Source organism: Labrus mixtus, chromosome 5 (assembly GCF_963584025.1).
Source record: "Labrus mixtus chromosome 5, fLabMix1.1, whole genome shotgun sequence".
NCBI lineage: Eukaryota > Metazoa > Chordata > Actinopteri > Labriformes > Labridae > Labrus > Labrus mixtus.
Genome location: NC_083616.1, coordinates 4797860 through 4819436, shown reverse-complemented (window position 1 = coordinate 4819436; position 21577 = coordinate 4797860). Strand labels below are relative to the sequence as shown.

The window sequence follows — 21577 nt, the reverse complement described above, 5'->3', positions numbered from 1 at the left end:
CCATCTCCATGTTTTCTTTATCTTGTACTTAAAATAGAATGCTGGCTTTGAACAAAATTAGATTTCAGAGTATCAAGGACATTTTTCTGTCAGTATTTTTGAACACTAATGTGCCATTTGGGAGTCAGTACACTAGGATTAGAAGGCATTAAGAGGAAGTCTTGGAGACTTGGATCTCTTTTCATATTCAGGTAAACTGTCCTTCAGCTAAGTACGCAGCAGATTTTTAATTCTCTCGTGCATTTGTTTTAGCCTGATGCTTTTGCAAGAACTCCATTTCCCCGTGTCGCCGTCTGCCTTCATTCCCTCACAAACACGCTGAAAGCAGAGTCTGTGCCAGCTCGAGTCTGCTGTGTGAATTCAGGAGATTAGAGGAAATACTCGACATTCAAATATAAAAGGGAAGAGAGGGAAGTGGGTGCTGGCTTTGTCCTTGCAGACAGAGCGCAGTCTTTAAACTCAATCTTTTTTACCCAGGTGCAGCAGCCTGACAACAATGGCGGTTTGAACAAAGGCAACCTTCTAGCCTTGCCCCATGAAATGGTTATTGGCCGTATAAGCACAGTATCGTTGAAAAGATGATTGCAAAGAATGGAATGATGACTGTGGTAGGCGGTAAAATCTATACAGCTGTGCGGGGATGTTGGACGAGGATTCACGGGGGACATACTAGAGTAGAGAATGTCAGCGAAATACCTTGAAAAACTCTACTGGCTCCTACTGTCAATCTATACTCCTGTTTTCAAAACAGTCGACAAAGAAAAGGTATACCGAGAACTGACAAATAGAAACGCACAATCAACACAGAGGAAAAGTTTTATTGCATATATCTGTTGAGGCCTCAGTCTTATTTTATGTTTGTGGCAGTATGTATCAGTTGCTCATGTGTTGTTGTGTTTGTGCGTGCAGGGCTGTGACCCGGCCGGTTCTCATCCTGCTGCCTGTGCTGGGTCTGACCTGGCTGTGTGGAGTCCTCGTCCATCTGTCTGTAGTCATCGCCTATGTCTTCATCGCTCTCAATGCATTCCAGGTAAACAAAGACACTTCCTATATGTATTTAAGTTTCCTATTGATGAACCTCCAGAGATCAGCTAAATGTGTGGACTGTGTAAATAACCTCTGGGTTTACAAAGTGAAGCTAATCTTAATGTACCAAGGTCTGTAAAAAAACAAATATATATATATATATATATATATTTTCCATTGAGTGTTTAAATGGTTTTAACTACTCTGCTCAAGAGAGGAGTCCTCCAGCTCCTTGTAGAAAACTTGCAACTCCTGCATTTCTCTCCACGTTGACAAGACAGAAAAACTAAAGTGAAGAGAAAAGACAAATTGGTAGTCGAGTGAGGGTCTTCTACACCTGTGCTTTCAAATCATCGGCTATGACGGGAAAGCCCTATTGTTTTTAGTTAAGTACAGTTTATTAGGATCCCCATTAGCTGCAGCACATTTGTCCTTGGGGTCCACAACAACCTGTTCAATAACTGTGTCATGACATCTTACACTTAAAATCAACATAAGAATAAACAGGACGACATTCAATACAGCAACTTACATCATAACACAAAACATTAAAACAATAACAGATGTGACAAAACATGAACACAATAACACAGCAAGGACAGCTCCTGACAACTTTAATGATAAGATGCATTCAGTGGAGTGACATCAGTGTGTAACAGCCAGTGTTGGGTCGTCTGTTGACCTACTGTCGGAAGAGATAACTGGTGTAAATTATTTTATTTTTTAAATATATTTTTACCATAATAACAACAATAATTATTAGTACTATCATTACCATGCCTACCATCTTCATTTTCATCATTACCATCACTACCATCATCACTACCATCACTACCATCACTACCATCATCATTACCATCACTACCATCATCACTACCATCACTACCATCACTACCATCATCACTACCATCATCACTACCATCATCACTACCATCACTACCATCATCATTACCATCACTACCATCATCACTACCATCATCACTACCATCATCATTACCATCACTACCATCATCATTACCATCACTACCATCATCATTACCATCATCACTACCATCACTACCATCATCACCATCATCACTACCATCACTACCATCATTACCATCACTACCATCATCATTACCATCACTACCATCATCACTACCATCATCACTACCATCACTACCATCATCATTACCATCACTACCATCATCACTACCATCACTACCATCATCATTACCATCACTACCATCATCACTACCATCACTACCATCATCATTACCATCACTACCATCATCACTACCATCATCACTACCATCACTACCATCATCATTACCATCACTACCATCATCATTACCATCACTACCATCATCATTACCATCACTACCATCATCATTACCATCATCACTACCATCACTACCATCATCACCATCATCACTACCATCACTACCATCATTACCATCACTACCATCATCATTACCATCACTACCATCATCATTACCATCACTACCATCATCATTACCATCATCACTACCATCACTACCATCATTACCATCATCACTACCATCACTACCATCATTACCATCACTACCATCATTACCATCACTACCATCATCACTACCATCACTACCATCATCATTACCATCACTACCATCATCACTACCATCACTACCATCATCATTACCATCACTACCATCATCACTACCATCATCACTACCATCACTACCATCATCACTACCATCATCATTGCCATCACTACCATCACTACCATCATCACTACCATCATCATTACCATCACTATCATCACTACCATCATCACTACCATCATTACCATCACTACCATCACTACCATCATCACTACCATCATCATTACCATCACTACCATCATCATTACCATCACTACCATCATCATTACCATCACTACCATCATCACTACCATCATCATTACCATCACTACCATCATCATTACCATCATCATTACCATCACTACCATCATCACTACCATCATCATTACCATCACTACCATCACTACCATCATCATTACCATCACTACCATCATCATTACCATCATCACTACCATCACTACCATCATCATTACCATCACTACCATCATCACTACCATCATCACTACCATCATCATTACCATCACTACCATCATCAATACCATCACTACCATCATCATTACCATCACTACCATCATCACTACCATCATCACTACCATCATCATTACCATCACTACCATCATCATTACCATCATCACTACCATCACTACCATCATCATTACCATCACTACCATCATCACTACCATCATCACTACCATCACTACCATCATCATTACCATCATCACTACCATCACTACCATCATCACTACCATCATCACTACCATCACTACCAACACTACCATCATCATTACCATCACTACCGTCATCATTACTATCCCCACCATCATCATTTTCATCCCTACCATCACTACCATCAGCATTACCGTTATTACCATCAGCATTACCGTTATTACCATCATCATTACCATCACTACCATCATCATTACCATCATTACCATCACTACCATCATAATTTTCATCATTACCATCTTTACCATCCCTACCATCACTACCATCATAATTACCACCATCATCATGACCATTACTACTATCAGCATTACCACCATCATTACCATAATTGCCATCAGTACAATCATCGTTTTCATCATTACCATCTTTACCATCACTTCCATCACTACCATCATCATGACCATTACTACCATCAGCATTACCATCACTACCATTACCATCACCACCATCATCATTTTCATCATTACCATCTTTACCATCACTACCATCAGTACCATCATCATTACCATCACCACCATCATCATTATCGTCATTACCATCACCACCATCATCATTTTCATCGTTACCATCACTACCATCATCATTGCCATCACTACCATTACCATCACCACCATCATCATTTTCATCATTACCATCACTACCATCATCATTTTCCACCAGCATGAAACAAAAACAAACTGCTGTTTGGCAACACCTCCGCTCTCCTCCAGCAGCACACCTCCAACCCCCTCCCCTCGCGTTACCATGAAATAGTCATGAATAAGAACACATCATAATTAAGCACCATTAAGCTGTTAGCACACTAATGTTAGCACACTTTAGTTAGCTCGTAGCTTCATAAATTGTCATAAATTGACACTGAATGACTGAGATGTAAAGACACATGACATCCAAATAAGCAATGAGTATGTTCTTCTTCTTTTCTCTAGTTCTTGACTAAAACAGCTTTTATACACAAGGCCATCCCATACATGTCAACTTTATGTAAACACAGCCCGACAACAACACAGCTGACTGACTCGAGCTTCTCACTCATTGTAAACAGTCATGACTCAGAAACATTTACTTTTAATCTGCTGTATTTATGTGTAAAATGTTGCACATTCTTCCTTTAATCGTCATATATTGAAATATTTTTCTATGCCAATCTTTCCGTAAAAAAGAAAATCACACACACACACACACACACCACTTAAGCCAATCAGGACAGCAGTCACAGTGAGTGACACTGAATAATCAGTTTCTGTACTAATGAAAACTAGCAACCTCCTCTAAAGATGGAAACATTTCTCAAAAGATAAAGGCCAACAAGACTGAAAATGACACGACTGCTGTACAGCCACAACCAGGGGAATACCATCCAGAACTCTAAAACTCTTTGGTATGAGCCAGAAAACATTAAAGTATGGCTTTACTAGAGCAAGTACGAATGGCCATGATAACAGCCTCAACGTCATCTTTTGTTATGGTATTGATTGAGAGCCGCCTGGTGGCAACATCTGGATGCTGTGCCTTTAAAACAAACAGCTTAGTAAACTGTTAACCAATGCATATTTAACTGATATGAATGTGTTTTTAATGCTATGAAGGATGTAAATGTTCTAAGCAGACTTTAAGAGTTAACAATTTTCTTGTTAGTGTTCATGAATGTCTTTGAAATGTAAAATAACCCACCAACTAATGTAACTATTATTAACTAAATATGGTCTGGCACAAAAAAAGCATCATATGAGGACTTATAAGAAGTCATGCCAGCCAGTGTGTGTGTATTGTGTGTGTGTGTGAGTGTGCTGGTGTGTGGGGGAGAAGGTGGTCAGGCTTTTGAACGACAGGTCATACCACATCTACCTCCATCTCTCCTCCCCTGATAACAAAAGAAGGAGTTACTTCCTCTCTCAGTCATGCTCTCCTCAGTTCAACATTATCCCAAACACTGTCCCCGTTCTTCTTTTCACCTTCCGTCCATTCTCTACATCCCTCTCCTCTCTCCCCCTTGTCTTTTCTTATCCCATCCCACCCCCTCTGCGCTCTTCCTCGGGCTTTAATTAATCAAAGAAGAGCCGGCCCCTGAGTGACCCCCAGAGGGCTGCTAGTTAATTTAGATTTACTACCAGTGTCCAGCTGAGGGCAGATAACACTACAGTAGGAGTTCTTCCTCATGTGGGTAGGAGGAAGATGCTACTCCAGTGCTTCTGCTTCTTTTAACTCTCGTTTTACTTGGCTGCTTCAAAAGTTGAAAAAAGGTACAGTATGGTGGAGAGAGTCTGAGGGCTCAGAGGGCAGAGTGAGAGCTTGTAGGGCTGAATAACGACATCCAGCAGAGGTTCTTCTTCTGTTGATGATATTTCTGTAGAGTGTTTAGTTTGGATTTGTTAGAAACATGTATAGATTTATATCTCTATCATTGGTTGTACACAATCACTTATTTACTATGGCATTAATCTTACGTATATCAAATCTCGAGAGAGCATTTAAACATGAGCAAATTATATTGTTTCACAAGCGCTGATATGAACTGCCACACACACTATACAACTCTGTGTGCACAAATTCAACAACCGCTCATACAAATTCATCAACACAGAGCCGCACGGGCAGCTGCGAGGGTGAAATAAAACACAGGTGAAGGCAAAGATTGTCACTGTCTGCTTTGCGAACACAGGACTGCAGCTGCTCCCTCTCTCTCTCTCTCTCTCTCTCTCTCTCTCTCTCTCTGTCTCCTCGCTCGAGCTGAAGTTCTGCTCCCTCAAATACTTTTGACTAAGCTCAAATATAATTCAGTGAATCCAAAGAAAGAACTGAAGCACACATATCACATTAAATAAATACATTTTGATTCAAGCTTTGCCTTAAGTTAAATTTGTCTTTAAGTGATTTGTGTGCTTCAGTACTTTCTTTGGATCCTGCCTGAGAGAGGGAGTCCACTCAATTAGATTTTGAACATCTAAGGTCCTACTCTGAGAGCACCAACCTCCACTTGTGGAGCGGCTGAAGCATCAGGGTTTCTTTCTACTTTTGACAAAGTATGACGCCCATGCAAATGGGGCAATCTTGGAACCCATTGGCAATCATGGTCTGATAGATGGTGTATGCCTCTGGGAATCTCTCCATATTTCCGGTGAAGTTTAGTGTAATCAGCTTCCAGGCAAGACTTCCTTTTACATGTGGTGTTTATGTCTGTAACACAACCACTGTCATTTCTTGGTCCGTAACATTCAGCAGCATCTGTTGAGTCAGTAGAATATGAGTCAAACAACGCCTTCCCTCTGGCTCGCTTCAGCAGTATGACCCTGAAAATGAAACCAATTTCCTTGTGATTTACTAGTAATTAACGGGTCTTACGTTTGCAGAAATAAAAACATCATGATGCAGGGTTTGTTAAAAAAATAAAAAGTTGAGCTTTGTAAGGTCTGGCCTCAAGAGAAGAAAACTTAAAAAAAAAAAATATGTTGAGTGGAGGTTGGATTGATCATTTCTGGAGAATCTGACTGCTGATTGGCTCTCACAACACAACGTTAAGCAGATTTGTGACTCAAGTTGAAATGTTCTCTCTATAATTTATTGTAAGCTACACTTTTATGCAGACATATGAGCAATAAATAAATCATTGTTAGATAGCCGCCAGTGGGAGCCGGTATGTTAAAGCGCTGATAAAGGTTCTGCCTGTTTGTTTGTTTTTCTGCTGTCCACATTGATGGACTGTTTCTCCTGCACACACCAAAGCCAGCTGAAATGTAATTGGTCAAGACCAGCCCTGACTACAAATGTACAAACAGAAACTAGAACACTTGTCATGCTGAGATCCAGACCTCCTGTGTGCAGACATTTCTATGTAGAATCTGTAAATAGAGACTACATTTAGGGTAAACTAGACATTTTAAAAAGGGTGTTGCTTTAGGGCGTGATCTTAAGCAGTCCATTTCACATCAGCTGTACATTTAGACATTTTTAATGGGTACATTTTTTTTAAATCATCAGCACTGGTAGGTTTTAGGATTTCAAATTAATATCAAAGTAATTTAACATTGTGAAGTTACAGCACTAAAGCCTGGCACACACATACAAATCGTAAAATCTTAAACGATTTTAAAATTGTGAGAGACAAATTATGACAGCTTAACAGTTCAGTTCTTATAGTGTGTGGTGTGCAACGAGACGACCAACTCAGCACACCACACACTAACCGATTCATTCACCAACAACCAGAGTCTCGACTATCAACACTCATTTTACAGGGAGTTGAACATAAATCAACTAGTCAGGTTAAATCATTTCAAGAAAAAGGTTTATTTTTACAATTCGAAAATTAGTAACAACATTAATAGTTGACCAAGAAACAACACATCTATAAGCTGGAAGTCTGGTTTACTAAAGAAAACAAAAGGAAAGGTCAGTCACCCGAGTCCGCCCACACAGGGCCGTCGGACCAGGCACTCACCCTCTACTACAAGCCACCGGATCCCTTAACACACTGAACCAAAGCCGCGAGAAAGGGATAAACATGCTACCAGATTACTCAGCCCACAATAACACAGAATAGACATTTTGAGTGGGACTCTCAGGAGCCAAGGAGAGAGTGAGAGAGAGCCGGGCAGTTTCTGCCTCCTTATCCTCAATTACCCCCAACCATACACACCCTATAGGAAGAGACAAAAGCAATCAGTCAACAGGTTACTAACAGTTACATATCACAACCAGCAGAGGGGGACAAAACAGCATACAACATAACCGCGACTTAAAGAGCCCATATTATGCCCTTTTTGGGGTTCGTATATTTAATCTATGTACCTACTTTTGTACGTTCACGATCGCTAAAGTTCTAAAAAAGTGTCTGTTTTCATGTACTGCTCCTCCTTGCTCCCTCTACGCTCTGAGTCCGTCAGCTACGCTCTGCTGAGCCCCCACTGTTAGACCCCACGTGGGCCAAGTCTGCTCTGATTGGTCTGCCGATCCGCTCTGTCCTTATTGGTCAGTTGCTCAGCACGGTTCTCGGAAATGTCCCGCCTCTTTTACCATATTGGGAATGCAGCCACTAGCTCCGTCCGAGGGGAGCATAAACATTAGCACCTTAGCACTACTGTGCTACCGCAGGCTACGGCATACCGTGGGTGTGCTACAGAAGTTAACGGGCGTGCAACATGAGCTGCTGGGCTTGCCACAACGAGCCAATGGACTTAGATCAGTGATCTCACACTGACAATGACGTCGAACTGACAAAGTTTTATCGAGGGGGGGCTATAACCGAGCGTTACATGCAGCTAATGCTACAGCTAACAGGAGGAGGTAGGATAATGTGCCTAAACATGCACAGGACACTTGGAAAACACACTAAAGAGCATATAAAACCAGAAAAAGCATAATATGGGACCTTTAAGAGTAAACAAACATGATGGTCAAGCTAAAAGAGAAAAAGATAATCGGGCCCAAAATCGGGCAGATTATCTTGCAGTGTGTACCCCGCTTAACTTGACCATACTATGGCTAGGGTTAGCTGTAAAGCCTATTGGTTAAAAAAACAAACAGAATGGTGATTTCCAAAATGGCAAACTTAAGAGTAATAACAGTAACCAAGGATGACGTCATGGTGGCTACATCCACATTTTATTTAAAAAAACACAATAGATTTTAATCAGTTATCATATTTGAAATGGTCTTTCACTCAAAGACTCTGTAATGGGACTGATTCAAGATCAATTCTTTTTACGTTGAATGTTCAAATGTTGCAACAGTTTCTTACTTATTTAAAGTGCAACATTTAATGCAATATAAAAGTCCAGACTTTGTGTACTGCAGCTTTAAAAAAGTTGTTTTCCCAGAGAAAGACAACACTCAATCAAACATGATATGGTGGCACATGACGCAGGAGTCTTGTCTGTAGCCAAGGGGAGAATTTATAAATAACAATGCAGTGAAGACTTAGGCATTAGAGTCATTGTCAGATTAATTTGTCCCACAATATCTGATTAAAAGCATTATCTCCCAAAGGTGTCAGAACACAGTGTCTGCTCGGGCTCCACCTCGCTCGTATCACTGCAGTAATCACAGTATGCATAGAAACAGCTCAAAACAGCAGACTCAGGAGGTACTGATGTCCTGTGATCTCAGTCTTCGGACTAAACTGACATTTATGGACAGAAGCTTACCCCTAAATTAATGGAAACTCCCCTCTTAGTTGTTCCTTTCCTCTATGTACTTAGAACTTTGGGAATTTTCAGATCAGTAAGAGTGCGGTTTGTCTGATTTATTTTACAGAAATCATTGACAACAGAATATTTCAGTTTGGAGAGGATGGCCCCATACCAACAGTCAACACAGTTTTTATTTATAATGACCATTATATATTCAGCTTTAAGGAGATCAGAAAAGCTGTACAAATTGTTTTTGTAGAGGTAAGTGTGAGTGATCAGGGAGAGAACAGCTAACCTTGTTACCTGGAGGATAAGGGCACCAGATAATTAAAATGCTTACACGTGAGAGACAAGAATATCTAAACCTCCTTCAGTTTAATGAAGTTTTGTTCTTGTTCTGTTGATCTTGAAGTTGGATGGCGGAGAGAACTCCCATGATTCCCTGGCAGCCCAGAATTTACAAACTGTGCGTTTAACATGACTAACTATTGATGTAATATGTATTAGACAGGTAAATACTGATACCTTGGTCATTTTCAACAAACATTGGTTATTTATCAAAGGAAGCTAGTAACAAGCTACCATGTGTTTTTTAGTTGTAATATTATGTTCTGTTTTCTAAACCTACTGTGGCCATCAGAAATTGGAATTATTCAAGTCCATCCAGAAATGACATACAGTATATTGACATCACATATATTTCATCACTATGAAGTCCTACTTATTTAACAGTTCATTCTTATTAAGGATCAGTTAAAGCCATGGCAGCATTGAACCTACAAGCAGCAAAAATCATAAGACTATGTTTAAAAATCAGAAATGCAGAATCCTCTATGACTGAAATAACAAATGTGATTAATCCTGTATTTAATGCAAACATTATAGGTTTATAAACATGTCTTTAGATTATTCCTCATGGTGTATCTGTCAAGTGACAAGATGACTTGTAAGCCTGTGAGACACGAAGCACTGTGTGATCATAGTCTGTATACTGTATAAACATGGACGGAGTGACGTCATCCATTGGTTTATGAAGGGCTGTTTGGGAAACCTGACGATGACGATTGCAATAATGTAAATGCTGACTATATCAAACTTTCACTTAACATAACACTAGGCAAAAAGCTGCAGCGGGCGGGCCCTAAGCCTCCTGACAAACATCTACAACGTGTCCACAAGTCAGATCAGTCTCGCCCATGAAATCATAACCATATCCTCACGCTCTGTGTGTGTGTATTGTGTTAAAGGCAAGGACATTTTCTCCAGATCCACATTTTAAGATTTTGGTTGAAAGTGGCTTTTGAGGGAGCACAAAGGGGAGAGGGTGGGTGTAGACATAGCAATGAGGGAATGCTACTTTCAAAATCATTCTAGTTTTCAAAGATGACCAACCTTTAATCTACAAATGTAGAACAAATACCCACAAATACATTGACCTAGCAAAAAAAAAGATGGATTCACAAATATATTTTAAAAAGTTGTTAAAATGTCTTTTTTCCCTCCTGCAGATCTTTTTTTTTCTTCCAAATATTTTCAGGTGTTGACATTTTTTTGTATTTATGTTCAAGGTCTCTGATACAGAGATGATATAATTAGCTTACTGTTGAGACACATCTGTCTCCAAATGTCTTTTTTACACAACCTTTAAGTATGACTGCTGGAAACCCCCACAAACACTTCTGTCTTCTGACATGTCCGATGTAAACACAATGCAATTAAAGCATAACCTGTCCCTCAGAGGTGCAATGGTTAAGTGAAGCACTTTACTTACAATACAGGAGATAAAGGGTGGTAACCAGAAGCTATAATGTCAGAGAAAATAGACAGTAAGACAAGAGAGATCACATTTGGATTCAGTTCAGTCACACCCTGCTGAGCCTAACTGAAGCCCACTGAACAGGGAGTCTCCCAGACTAAAGGTCTGCACTAAATGTTTCTGTTTTGCAGTTTGACAGAGATGACAACATGGAGTACTGAATGTATAAATAAAGTTTATTCTGCTCCTCTTCTGTTCCTTCTCATGAGCTTCCTAATGCATCTCTCTCCTCTCCACAGGGCCTGTACATCTTCTTAGTGTATGCTGTTTACAACAGTGAGGTACGGATGCGTTTTGTTCACTGACAGTGCTGCTGCTCCTGTCGTCACTGCGGCAGAATCTCAGAATGTATCTTTGTGTGGTATGTGAGGCTGCCAGCCTTTTGGACTAACCAGTGGGTGTAAACGCTGCTTCTCATTTAGGTGAGGAATGCCATAAAGAGGATCAAAGAAAAGAGGAAGGCCTTATCTTTCACGGTGAGTGAGTTTAAAGTACATAGCAATGATCAGATCCATCAGTACGGTGCAGAAGAGACATTCCCTTTTGATAAAAGTTCATTTTTCCCGAAGCCAGACTTTGCTTTGTGTGGGCAGGTCTTTAGCAGTGAAGTAAACCAGCAAGCATAGCAGACTTTAAATTCATCACTTTGCTGCACTTCTGATTTGTGTCCTTTTTTCAGAACTGCTCACAGCCAACTAGTTTTCTTCCCTCCCAGAGGGCCCCCATTTCCTCTTGGGGCCACAGTGCTCTGACCCCCTCCAGCCCTGAGACAAGTGAGACCTCTGGACCCCCCAGCTCCGCCTCCACATCGCTGGTCATCAAGAACGGTAAGCAAACCTGGGGCTTTGTGTGGGGAGATTTTGGAACCAGCCTCAAGTGGACATACGAGAAACTGCATTTTTTTTCTGCATTGGCTTAATTTTTTAACACCGGATGTTTCCGCTTGGTTTCAGTCCCAAAAGAAAAACACTATTTTACAAATGAATTGTTCTGTTGTCGTCTTTCAGAAAGCTTCAGAAAGGAAAGCTTTGTGACATTCTCTTTGAAACCAGCATCAGGAAACCAAGTAAGTAACGTGGATAAACAGGTATGTGTCATCTCTGCACTGTCAAAACTAATACTCGGGTTTGTGACTGAATGTGTTGTTTGTCTTTTCAACTCAAACAGGTGGTCCAGCTGACCGGATTCAAGCCTTCAGGTACAACTCTAACAACACGATGCTGACCTGTACTCATTTAAGGTTAGGGTTGAATTTAATTTGAAATAAATCCAAGTCAAAGACACACAAAGAAAAGTATCACAGCATCAGAATGCAAGTACATATCAAGGATAAGGAACACATAGTGATGTCATATACATGGTTTCAAATAAATTATGGAGTCTATGGAGGCGCTCAGACTCACCTAGGTTGTCAAGTTTATCTTTTTACGTTTGACTCATTATACAGATGCGTACTCGTTTACAATTGTAGTCAGAGATGCTTATGCAGCAGGCTCGTGTTGTATGCAGAAAAGCTGCTCATGTGGAGAGCAAAAGAGACATTAAAGATGGTTAAATGTAAACCCAGGACACATTGACTGTAAGTGTATCAGTAAAGCTCATTTTACTCACTTCCTTTGAGTTCTACTCCATTCTCACGTTTTGTAACACCGACCAGCTGATGAAAATGATGTCTGTTCCTGTTTATCATGTGGAAGTTTGCTGATTCACAGATAAATATTATAAAGGCATGGATACAGTGTTGCTGCTCATGTCTTTGTCATCGTGTCTTACTGTTATTCTCCAGGTGTTCAGATTGTTATTGTTGCAAATCAAACCCAATCACACACTGATGAGGCTGCTAAGTGTCCATCCGTTTTCACATGTGCACTCCTGAAAATATCTTTTTAACTTGTTAAGAAGGAAGATAATATTTTACCTTTCAAATGTTTTTGTGTCTATGTCCACACTGGTTTGTCCTCTTGTCTCTTTGAGGGCAGTCCAACACCTCGTACAAATCTTTGAACCACAATGCATGATGGTATATATTGCTTGATGATTGTCAATGATTGTCCAGATCTTTTCACAGTGCATTGTGGGATACAATGAGTCCACTATATAGGGTATAATCGTGCTCACTCAGTATCCGGAGACCACTATAAAATGGCATGTTCACTATAAAGTGCACTATAGAGGGAATAGTGACTTCAGACACAGACAGCATTCTTTTTTTTACATTTTAAATCCCAGCATGCATCTCTGCCATCTGCTCCGACATGGTTACCAAATATTGAGAATTTTTTGAATGCTATGAAATACTTCGTAATAACACTACAAATGGTGCATATTGAAGCCGACTCGAGGGACAAAAGTAATATTAATTTGCATATTTTCTCATTGAAATTCCTCGCTTTAGTAGGCTGAATGCACCCACTACTAGTGGAGGTCGTCCATAATGGTGTGAATAAATGCTGCGAGTATTTTATGCTTTATCTTAACGTCCCCTACTACATGAAGCAGGAGTAAACAGAATAGTTGTCATGCTTCTACCTTTTTCTTAGAGTCTCTGATCTTTTGTGGAGAACATTGTGTGGTATCGACTGAAATCTCAAAAATCTGGCAGATAGACGTGTGCGAGGAGTCGCAAAGCACTCAGATGTAGGGAAGATTCACAGACGAAACAAAGAAGTGAGTGGAGAGGTAGAGAAAGAGCAAATAGGGGTTTAATTTGTTTCTATATTTTCTCCATTTACCTGCACAGTGTTCAACATGGGGCCGTGTGAAAACTGCCCGTGTCCTTTGTTGGTTTGAATGTGCGAGTGGACACAACAGATGGTCCCAGTGTCTCTGGAGGGTTAAGTCATGTTCAGTGTCTCTAAATTGCCTGGCAGTATGTTGACAGAAGTTTTTGCAATAGATTCATTAAATGTTTAGGCGTCTGTGAGAAACGCCTGATGGAGGGTGTTTGAGTGCTGCTGGGTGTTCATTGTTGACCGGCGAGACAAAGAACAAGTTCATTCCCTTAATCAGGAACAGACAGCGCTGGCTATTCACACTATCAGCCATTAAGCACTTCAACACCTGCTCTCTCTCTCTCACTCTCTTTGCCTTTCATTTCCTCCTCCTTTCTCCTTCCTCTCCTTTTGTACACAAACACACACGCGTCTCCTGTAATGCAAAAACATTCGACGTCAGACCAGGAGCTCCGAGTCGTAGCTAATGCCTTTCACTTTATTTCACCGCAGGTTGTTGAACTGCAAGTGGAGTGGATCCCGATACTCAGCTACAATAAACCGTGCACCACGCTGCTGCATCAAAGGAGGATGTGGAAACACACAGATCCATCTCGAAGAAGTGTACCAACACACACACACACACACACACACACACACAGCAAAGCAGGAGGCGACAAGAGTGGAAGAATATGAAGCATAAAAGATAAAAGTCTGCAGAGTATTTGATAATACTCTCCCTGTTTTGATCGTAGAACTCCTCACTACTTAAACACACAGCATGTGTGTGTGCGTGTGTGTGTTGTTGTTTTTTTTAAAACGGGCTGATTTAACCGATTTCTTTGGCAGCAATGTTGGAGGTCCTCAACTTTGAAAAACATTTAGTGAATTATGGATTTTTTGATCATTGGCTCAGCATTTCCACTAATGAGCCGAATCCACTGAAGCGTGAATTTCAAAAAATCTGCAAATAAAACAAAGCTGTACGTGCTGTAACTTGATCAAGTGTTGTTTTGCAAAATGTGTGAACCAAACCTCTAAAGCGAGGTTAGGCTTTTTATTATAGTACCGTTTTATATTTGTTAAAATCCTTTGTATCTCAACAGCAGTCAGTATTTTAAATTGTCTGACGTAAAAAACAGTACCAGTGGCTGTCACAGGCTTGCTATAAGTAGGACGACAAGAAATGATTTTGTGGCCTGTGGACTTTCTGCTCACACTCTGCCTCGGCACTCGTTGTGTATGCCTGGAGTCTTCCAGAGAGAAAGGAGGAAGACACTTAAAACTAGTTATACAGGGTTGATAGATACTTTAAATCTGCTTCCTGTGCTGTGATTGGCTTAATAAGACAAAAGATCAAAAAGAGAGAACTTTCATCAAGCAGACTGCTTTTCATGTCATGTCTGAAACATGAGGTCGATGTCATACGGTCACTTTTTGGTTTAGTTTATGCCAAAAGATTTTAGTTCAGGACAAGATCATGGTTTGAATTTTAAAAAACCAACAGGAACAGCGGTGACATGTACTCGTAGGTGAAATAGCTTCTGGGCAGAGAGTCCCTCGAGCAACAAGTAGCAGCATATCAAAGCAAGCATCCCAGCAGGGTGACAAGGAAGCACTCTGCACTCCTCTGGTGTTTTGTGAAAACAGTGCGGCAGACAAAGGTAGTCGCCTTGTGTGTAACCTCCAGCAGATGATGGTACACTTTCATTTGTTTTGTGTGATTTGCTCTGGGGGGGGGGAGGTGGGCGGGCATGACGGGAGCGGTCGGGGAATGGTAATTGTAAATTCGCTTTGGTTTCTTTTAAATTAAAAAACAATATATTTGATTTCCCCTGCTCTTAAAGATCTTTATCTAAGACATGGTACACGTGTGCAGATCTGTACTGGACCTCTGCATGAACTGTATATAAGAAATGGACGTCTTGGTTTAGAAAGTGAAGCCTTAAACCTTCATCCTCTTTAATGACAATGAAGAATCCACTCCACTGGTTTTAAAAAGATGTGTTAGAGTACAGAGGAAAGAAGACTGTGTCATAGAAAATGAGCTTTATTTTGTTCATTTGATGTAATACCTCAGTAAACATTTTTGTAATGATTTGATGGTCTCAGTTGCTTGTTTGAAGTCTTCTTGGTGGTGTCCATTTTTTAAAGTAAGTAATCTAATGTTGATATTAATATAAAACCAGGAGCATGGTCTAGACCTGCTGTTTAGAGTCAGGAGAAAACTTCAGATTTGATTTGTGCTTAATATGCAAAATAATTATTGATGGTTGATTGATTGTCGACAAAGGGGGGGTAGGCTAAAGGATATGGGTACTTGGTGAGATTGTATATAACATATCCTTTTTTTTCCTCTAAAAAACATGCTTCAAATATCAAAACAGTGATGGTAAATTCAAAACTTCATGCTTCAAAAAAGAGGTCCAAAAACCCATAAGTGACATTCAGTAGGTTGACATGATGTTATAAAAGCAGATTTATTGTGTCAGTCTGACTACAACTGGACATTTAAAATGTCTCAAAATTGAACTTACACCTAGATGACGTTGTTTGGGGGGGTTGATTTACTCTGGCATGCCTGCACCTCAATGGGACACAAATTAGCCTCGGCGTTCTGAGCATGCTTCACTGTTGCCATGCCGGGCTTTGACCCATAAGTTGAACAGCACAAGTCTTGTTGTTAGACCATTCCCGGGGTATGTCCCAGTTTAAGGGCTGCAGCCTGTGGACTGGTGCGGTCAAAGGCTCTCCCATGAAGGCTCCTTCAAATTAGTTCTTCAATCTTTGGCTTTTGAAGGATCCATCAGGTGCATCCTTTGTCGCCCAACATAACCCTAGATTCATTGCATACCATTTTTAAAGATATGTATTTTTGTAAACATTTACTTATAATCAAAGTCTGATATTTTGATCATGAACTAGCATACAGCATACAGGCTTCACTTACAGTCTAGTAGAAAAAAACAAAACATGATGAAAAGGAAGCAAAAATAAATAAATAAAGAGAAAACTATATAAAAAGAAAAACAGCCAGAAGTCAAATAAGGAATGAAGATATGTTCGACTTTGTCAATCATTAATGCATGTTAAGTTTGAAGAAACATCATTGTATTCTGGAAGTTTGTTTGCTCATTCATGCAGATGAATACCTGTGGTCTGGTCTTCATTCGTCATCATTAGTTGATGAATTATTCGGCGATATTAATCAGAGTATGTCACATCAGCTAGTTCCTGTGCAGCTGATGAGGTTGCTAGGCAACAGGGGTTGCACTTAGACACTGAAGGGTAAGGGTGGAGACAGGTGGGCATGCAAACGGGGGTCCTCCGTTGACAATTCACATCTGCCTGAGGTCCCGCAGGCTACAAAGGCTGGGCCCTTCGTAGGCTGCGTCCATCGAATGATGCTATCCCCGAAATAAGACACACCTCAGGAGGATGCGGTGCTGTTGGCTACCTGCGGATATCATCACAAGCATCATAAGCAGGAGAGATAGTGTATTTGGAGCTGTAAAGTCATCAATAGTCTCACCGTTTGACAGTTAGCCACTTGCTAACTCGTTGATTTTTTGTTATGTGACAAAGTAGATCTACTGTAGAGAGGTCTAATAGTAACAAGCTGAAAGTGGGTTTATCCCACACCTACTGTAGCTGACAAGGACATTAGTCTATTTAAATAATCCAGCTAAAACTGAAGCTTGACTTAATTGAGTGACCATGACTGCTTCTTATACAGTCTATGAAACTTTATGATCAATTGTTGAAACCTTTGTGGAGCCACATCTTTTTCTGAATGCCCTGACATAAACACAAGGTTCCTCTCAGGCTTTATGTGTGACTAATATTCATTCTGATTGGTTCTCACAACAATTTGGATCAGACTTGGAGAAATGACCACCATGTTTAACCTAAAATGTCCACTCAGCATTCACTCCCTGGCCCGGGTTCAAATCTGACCTGTCCCAAATGTTATTCCCCTCTCTCTCTCTCTCTCTCTCTCTCTCTCTCTCTCTCTCTCTCTCTCTCTCTCTCTCTCTCTCTCTCTCTCTCTGTCCCTGATGTCTGGCTCTATCCACTATCCTATCTCTACAATAAAGGCATAAAAAGCCCCAAAAATAAATCTTATAAAACGGTTCTGAGAATGTCTTAACAAGAAATAACGAATGTCTCAGTGAGATTGATGTCTATTTTCAAGATGTTGAATGACGACCTTCTCAGAGTAATGCTCATTGGTTGAGAGTCTATTACTGAAGTGAATGATGAAGTCGGACGAGGCTGAATAACAGCCACACAATGACTGCTGTACTGACGCCTGTGTTATTTATGAGACTCACTTTCATCATCGCTGCACAGCGGATGAATGTTACGCAATAACACCCGACACAAAGTGGAGCTTTTGTTCACTGATTTTTATTGGTTTGATGCTATTACAATAAAATAAATTCAAAGAAAAACAGAATGTTTTGGTCACTTTTACTTTTGTTGGGGGGGGGGGGACACACACACTTCAGGTTAAGACGGGATGGACTGTCAACTCACCGGGAAATAAAAAAAGTGAACTAAGAGCAAAAAACAAAGCGATACCAAGAGAATCAGCTCCACAACATCAGCCATTTGACCTCGACATAAAGCAGAGAACTTTTTTTTTAATAGAGTTGAAATGTTATCTTCTTTTTGCAGTAGATCTTCACTTCACAACATAAATATACTGTACAAAGTGAAAACACAACAGCTGTCTCGAATGGAAAACATGTATGTAGTAATGTGTGTGTGCATGAGTGTTTGTGTGTGTGTGTATTAGTGTGTATTAGTGTGTATTAGTGTGTATTAGGCAGACATTAAGTTAAGGCAGGCGGAGTGATTGTCTACAATACCGTAAATTCAATGAATGAACAAAGACTGATTTCAAATGTCCACAGTGAGAAAGTTGAGCTGCACAATATTCATCACACACACACACACACACACACACACACACACACACACACACACACACTGCTCTGACTGTAATGACAGTGACAGTCAACATCAGTTACATTGTCTTCATCGCTGAGAGTCATGTGCTTTATAAAAAAAGGGAGGGGGTCACTTTTTAGAAATCCACTTTGATACTTTTCAACACAGATAAAAACACCAACCGCTACAAAATGCAGCCCAGGTGTTGTTGGAGCTATAGGTCAGCTGTCTGATACTGTGTGTCGGGCTGATAAGGCCTGTGCTGATAGGAACTGGTGTCTTGTGAAAAAAAATATTTTGTTGATAGAGATTACTAAACACAGGAATATGTCAGATATCACGAGAAGAGAGTTTGGTGACCGTACAGTCAGAGATAATCTGGATTAAACGTGCTCACTTTCCACTTTTCAACTGGACATAAATTGGTCCAATAAATAAAATTGTTTGTGTTGTGCACACTGATAGCTAATTGTTTTGCAGTTTGAAAAACAAATGGACCAATCAGAGCGCAGCAGACATGTTAAATATAAGAGACGCCCACACAAGAAGCTGCCCAGCAACAAGCAAGAGGAATGTCGGACAAATGTCCACGTCGACAGGTGTTGAAGAGATGAGACCGTTGTTACTGTTTGTTTTAAATTGACCTTATCTATGGAAGCCCTAAGTGGACATACAGCCATACATTTTATTTTACTCAGTTTTCCTGGTAAGTTTCAGATGTTCTCTCGAGAACTCAACTTGTTTATCTGGTTATGATCGGATAACAACGCTGGTTTTGGGATCTCGAGAATCTCGTGATCTCGAGAAAACGGCTGAGAAGATTTTCATCATCATGGGAACACAGAGTAAATTTTTCCTTTCATTAAAACATGTCCTCTTAGGGCTTCCATACTTTTACGTGGGGTCAGCATGACCTGGGGACCTCGTGTGAAATTGAAATTGACCCCACATGTTAGCATTTTGTGTGTCCCATCTGCAAGTGGACAAGTCTGTATATGAAACAGATTTATTAATATCATACTCTGGACATGATGTCAAGGCTCTGTGATGTTTTCCTTCTATTATTTTACCACCAGATTATAATCATCAAGCCTGCTGAATGATAGAAAATGTTCCATAACACATGCTGCCAATCATTTCATCCATCTAATCATGTTCACATTTTAATCCTATGAAGTTTTTGAGCCTGCAATTCCTACAGATCAGTCTCATCATGTGATGTGAAGTTAGAAAAATAAAGAGTGAAAAAAATCACAGACGATATGTCATTTCACGCAATCGACATTACCTCGTCGCTTGCCTAACTGCTGCAGGTAACGCACAGTGAGATTTATTTTTGGACTGGATGCAGATCAGAGATCTCTGTTACTATCACAAACTCGTTCTGGTGCCATATGTAAAGGGCTTAAAAGAAACTCAAAGCTGACGTCTGTGACATTTCAAATCGCCACCTGAAATGTGTTTTTTTTTTTATCAACATAACATAGAGGATGAAATCATTTTCATGATGTGTAACAATAAGCCATCTGAGCCTTCAAACTCTGATCAGTCAGTCCACACAGCATCCAGTGTGCTGAGGGTAATGACGCAGTGTGAAAGGGTCAACTGTTTCTCAAGGTGTTGAAAATACAAACGATTTAATAAAGGAACCTCACATCAAATGATGACGAGGCAAACACTGTTTCTCATCTCTCTCTTATCATTTTCACACTCTCTCTTTATTTTTTGCTTTTGAAGTTTTCCCTTCTTCCTGTCTCTCAGTCTCGTTATGTTGGGAAAGGTTTTGATGACTCACTGAATAAAAATTTGTTTTTCTTATCTTGTCCAACCTCAAGATATAAATATGTTAACTCTATACAATAAAACAAATCTAAGTTGAACCCCATTGTTTACTATTATATTATATTACTATATTATCATACTCTCACTGATAATAATCGAGAGATAGCGTCATGAAAGAAGTCTCAAAATCTGTCATGAAAAGTGAAGATTAGCTCGAGCGACAAGAATTTAACAAAAGTGCCCACAACTATAGTGTCATCCTCTGGTGTAAGACTTTACCCAGCATGCTCTCACTCCCAGGTCGTCAAATAGCCAAACTTGGTCAGTGGTGGACGAAAAAATGACGCTGTACGTAAAAGTACACTTATTTTGTTGCTTAAAAATGTCCAAACTGTGACCTTGTTAATAACTGTTGCACTTCCAACAGGCCAACAATCAACATGATTTATAATCAGTCTGTGACCTCAGAGCCTTGGGGTGAATATCCGTCACCAGTGGGGTGCCTAGGTCAGCCATTTTTCGAGGTGTAGGGTCATTTATGCTCCATGTCCGATACACATACAGTATGGAAACAGAAGGAGCCTTCTGCCATCATATTGTCTTTATTTCTGCACGGTTTGGAAGCTTACGGATACAGACTAAATGCTGCAATACCACCGGAAACCATGGGGGCAGTGTGGAGCGGTGTAGACAACAGTTCAAGCCAGACCAGCAAAACACAAGGAAGCAGATTATTCGGACAAGGGGCAGAAATGTTTCAGGAAAGATTGTGGAGTTGGTTAGGAACTACAAACATAAATGATTTTTTCTCGCCCGAGCACAGGGACAGAC

The 21577-nt window shown here is 40.2% G+C and overlaps 1 protein-coding gene across 2 annotated transcripts in view; it reads left to right on the top strand.

The window, feature by feature from the left end:
- The window catches only part of adgrd2 (adhesion G protein-coupled receptor D2), a 46731-nt gene extending 31508 nt beyond the window's left edge, over window positions 1–15223 (top strand). Inside the window, exons 19-25 of one of the 2 annotated variants that reach the window (XM_061037403.1) lie at window positions 910–1030; window positions 11537–11578; window positions 11720–11773; window positions 11977–12124; window positions 12305–12363; window positions 12465–12495; window positions 14522–15223. In XM_061037403.1, the coding sequence (XP_060893386.1) occupies window positions 910–1030; window positions 11537–11578; window positions 11720–11773; window positions 11977–12124; window positions 12305–12363; window positions 12465–12495; window positions 14522–14529 (463 nt within the window). In that variant the 3' untranslated portion in view covers window positions 14530–15223. Of the gene's footprint in view, window positions 1–909; window positions 1031–11536; window positions 11579–11719; window positions 11774–11976; window positions 12125–12304; window positions 12364–12464; window positions 12538–14521 lie in introns of both variants that reach the window. The other variant, XM_061037401.1, reaches the window with a different exon arrangement.
- Window positions 15224–21577: the final 6354 nt, after the last annotated feature.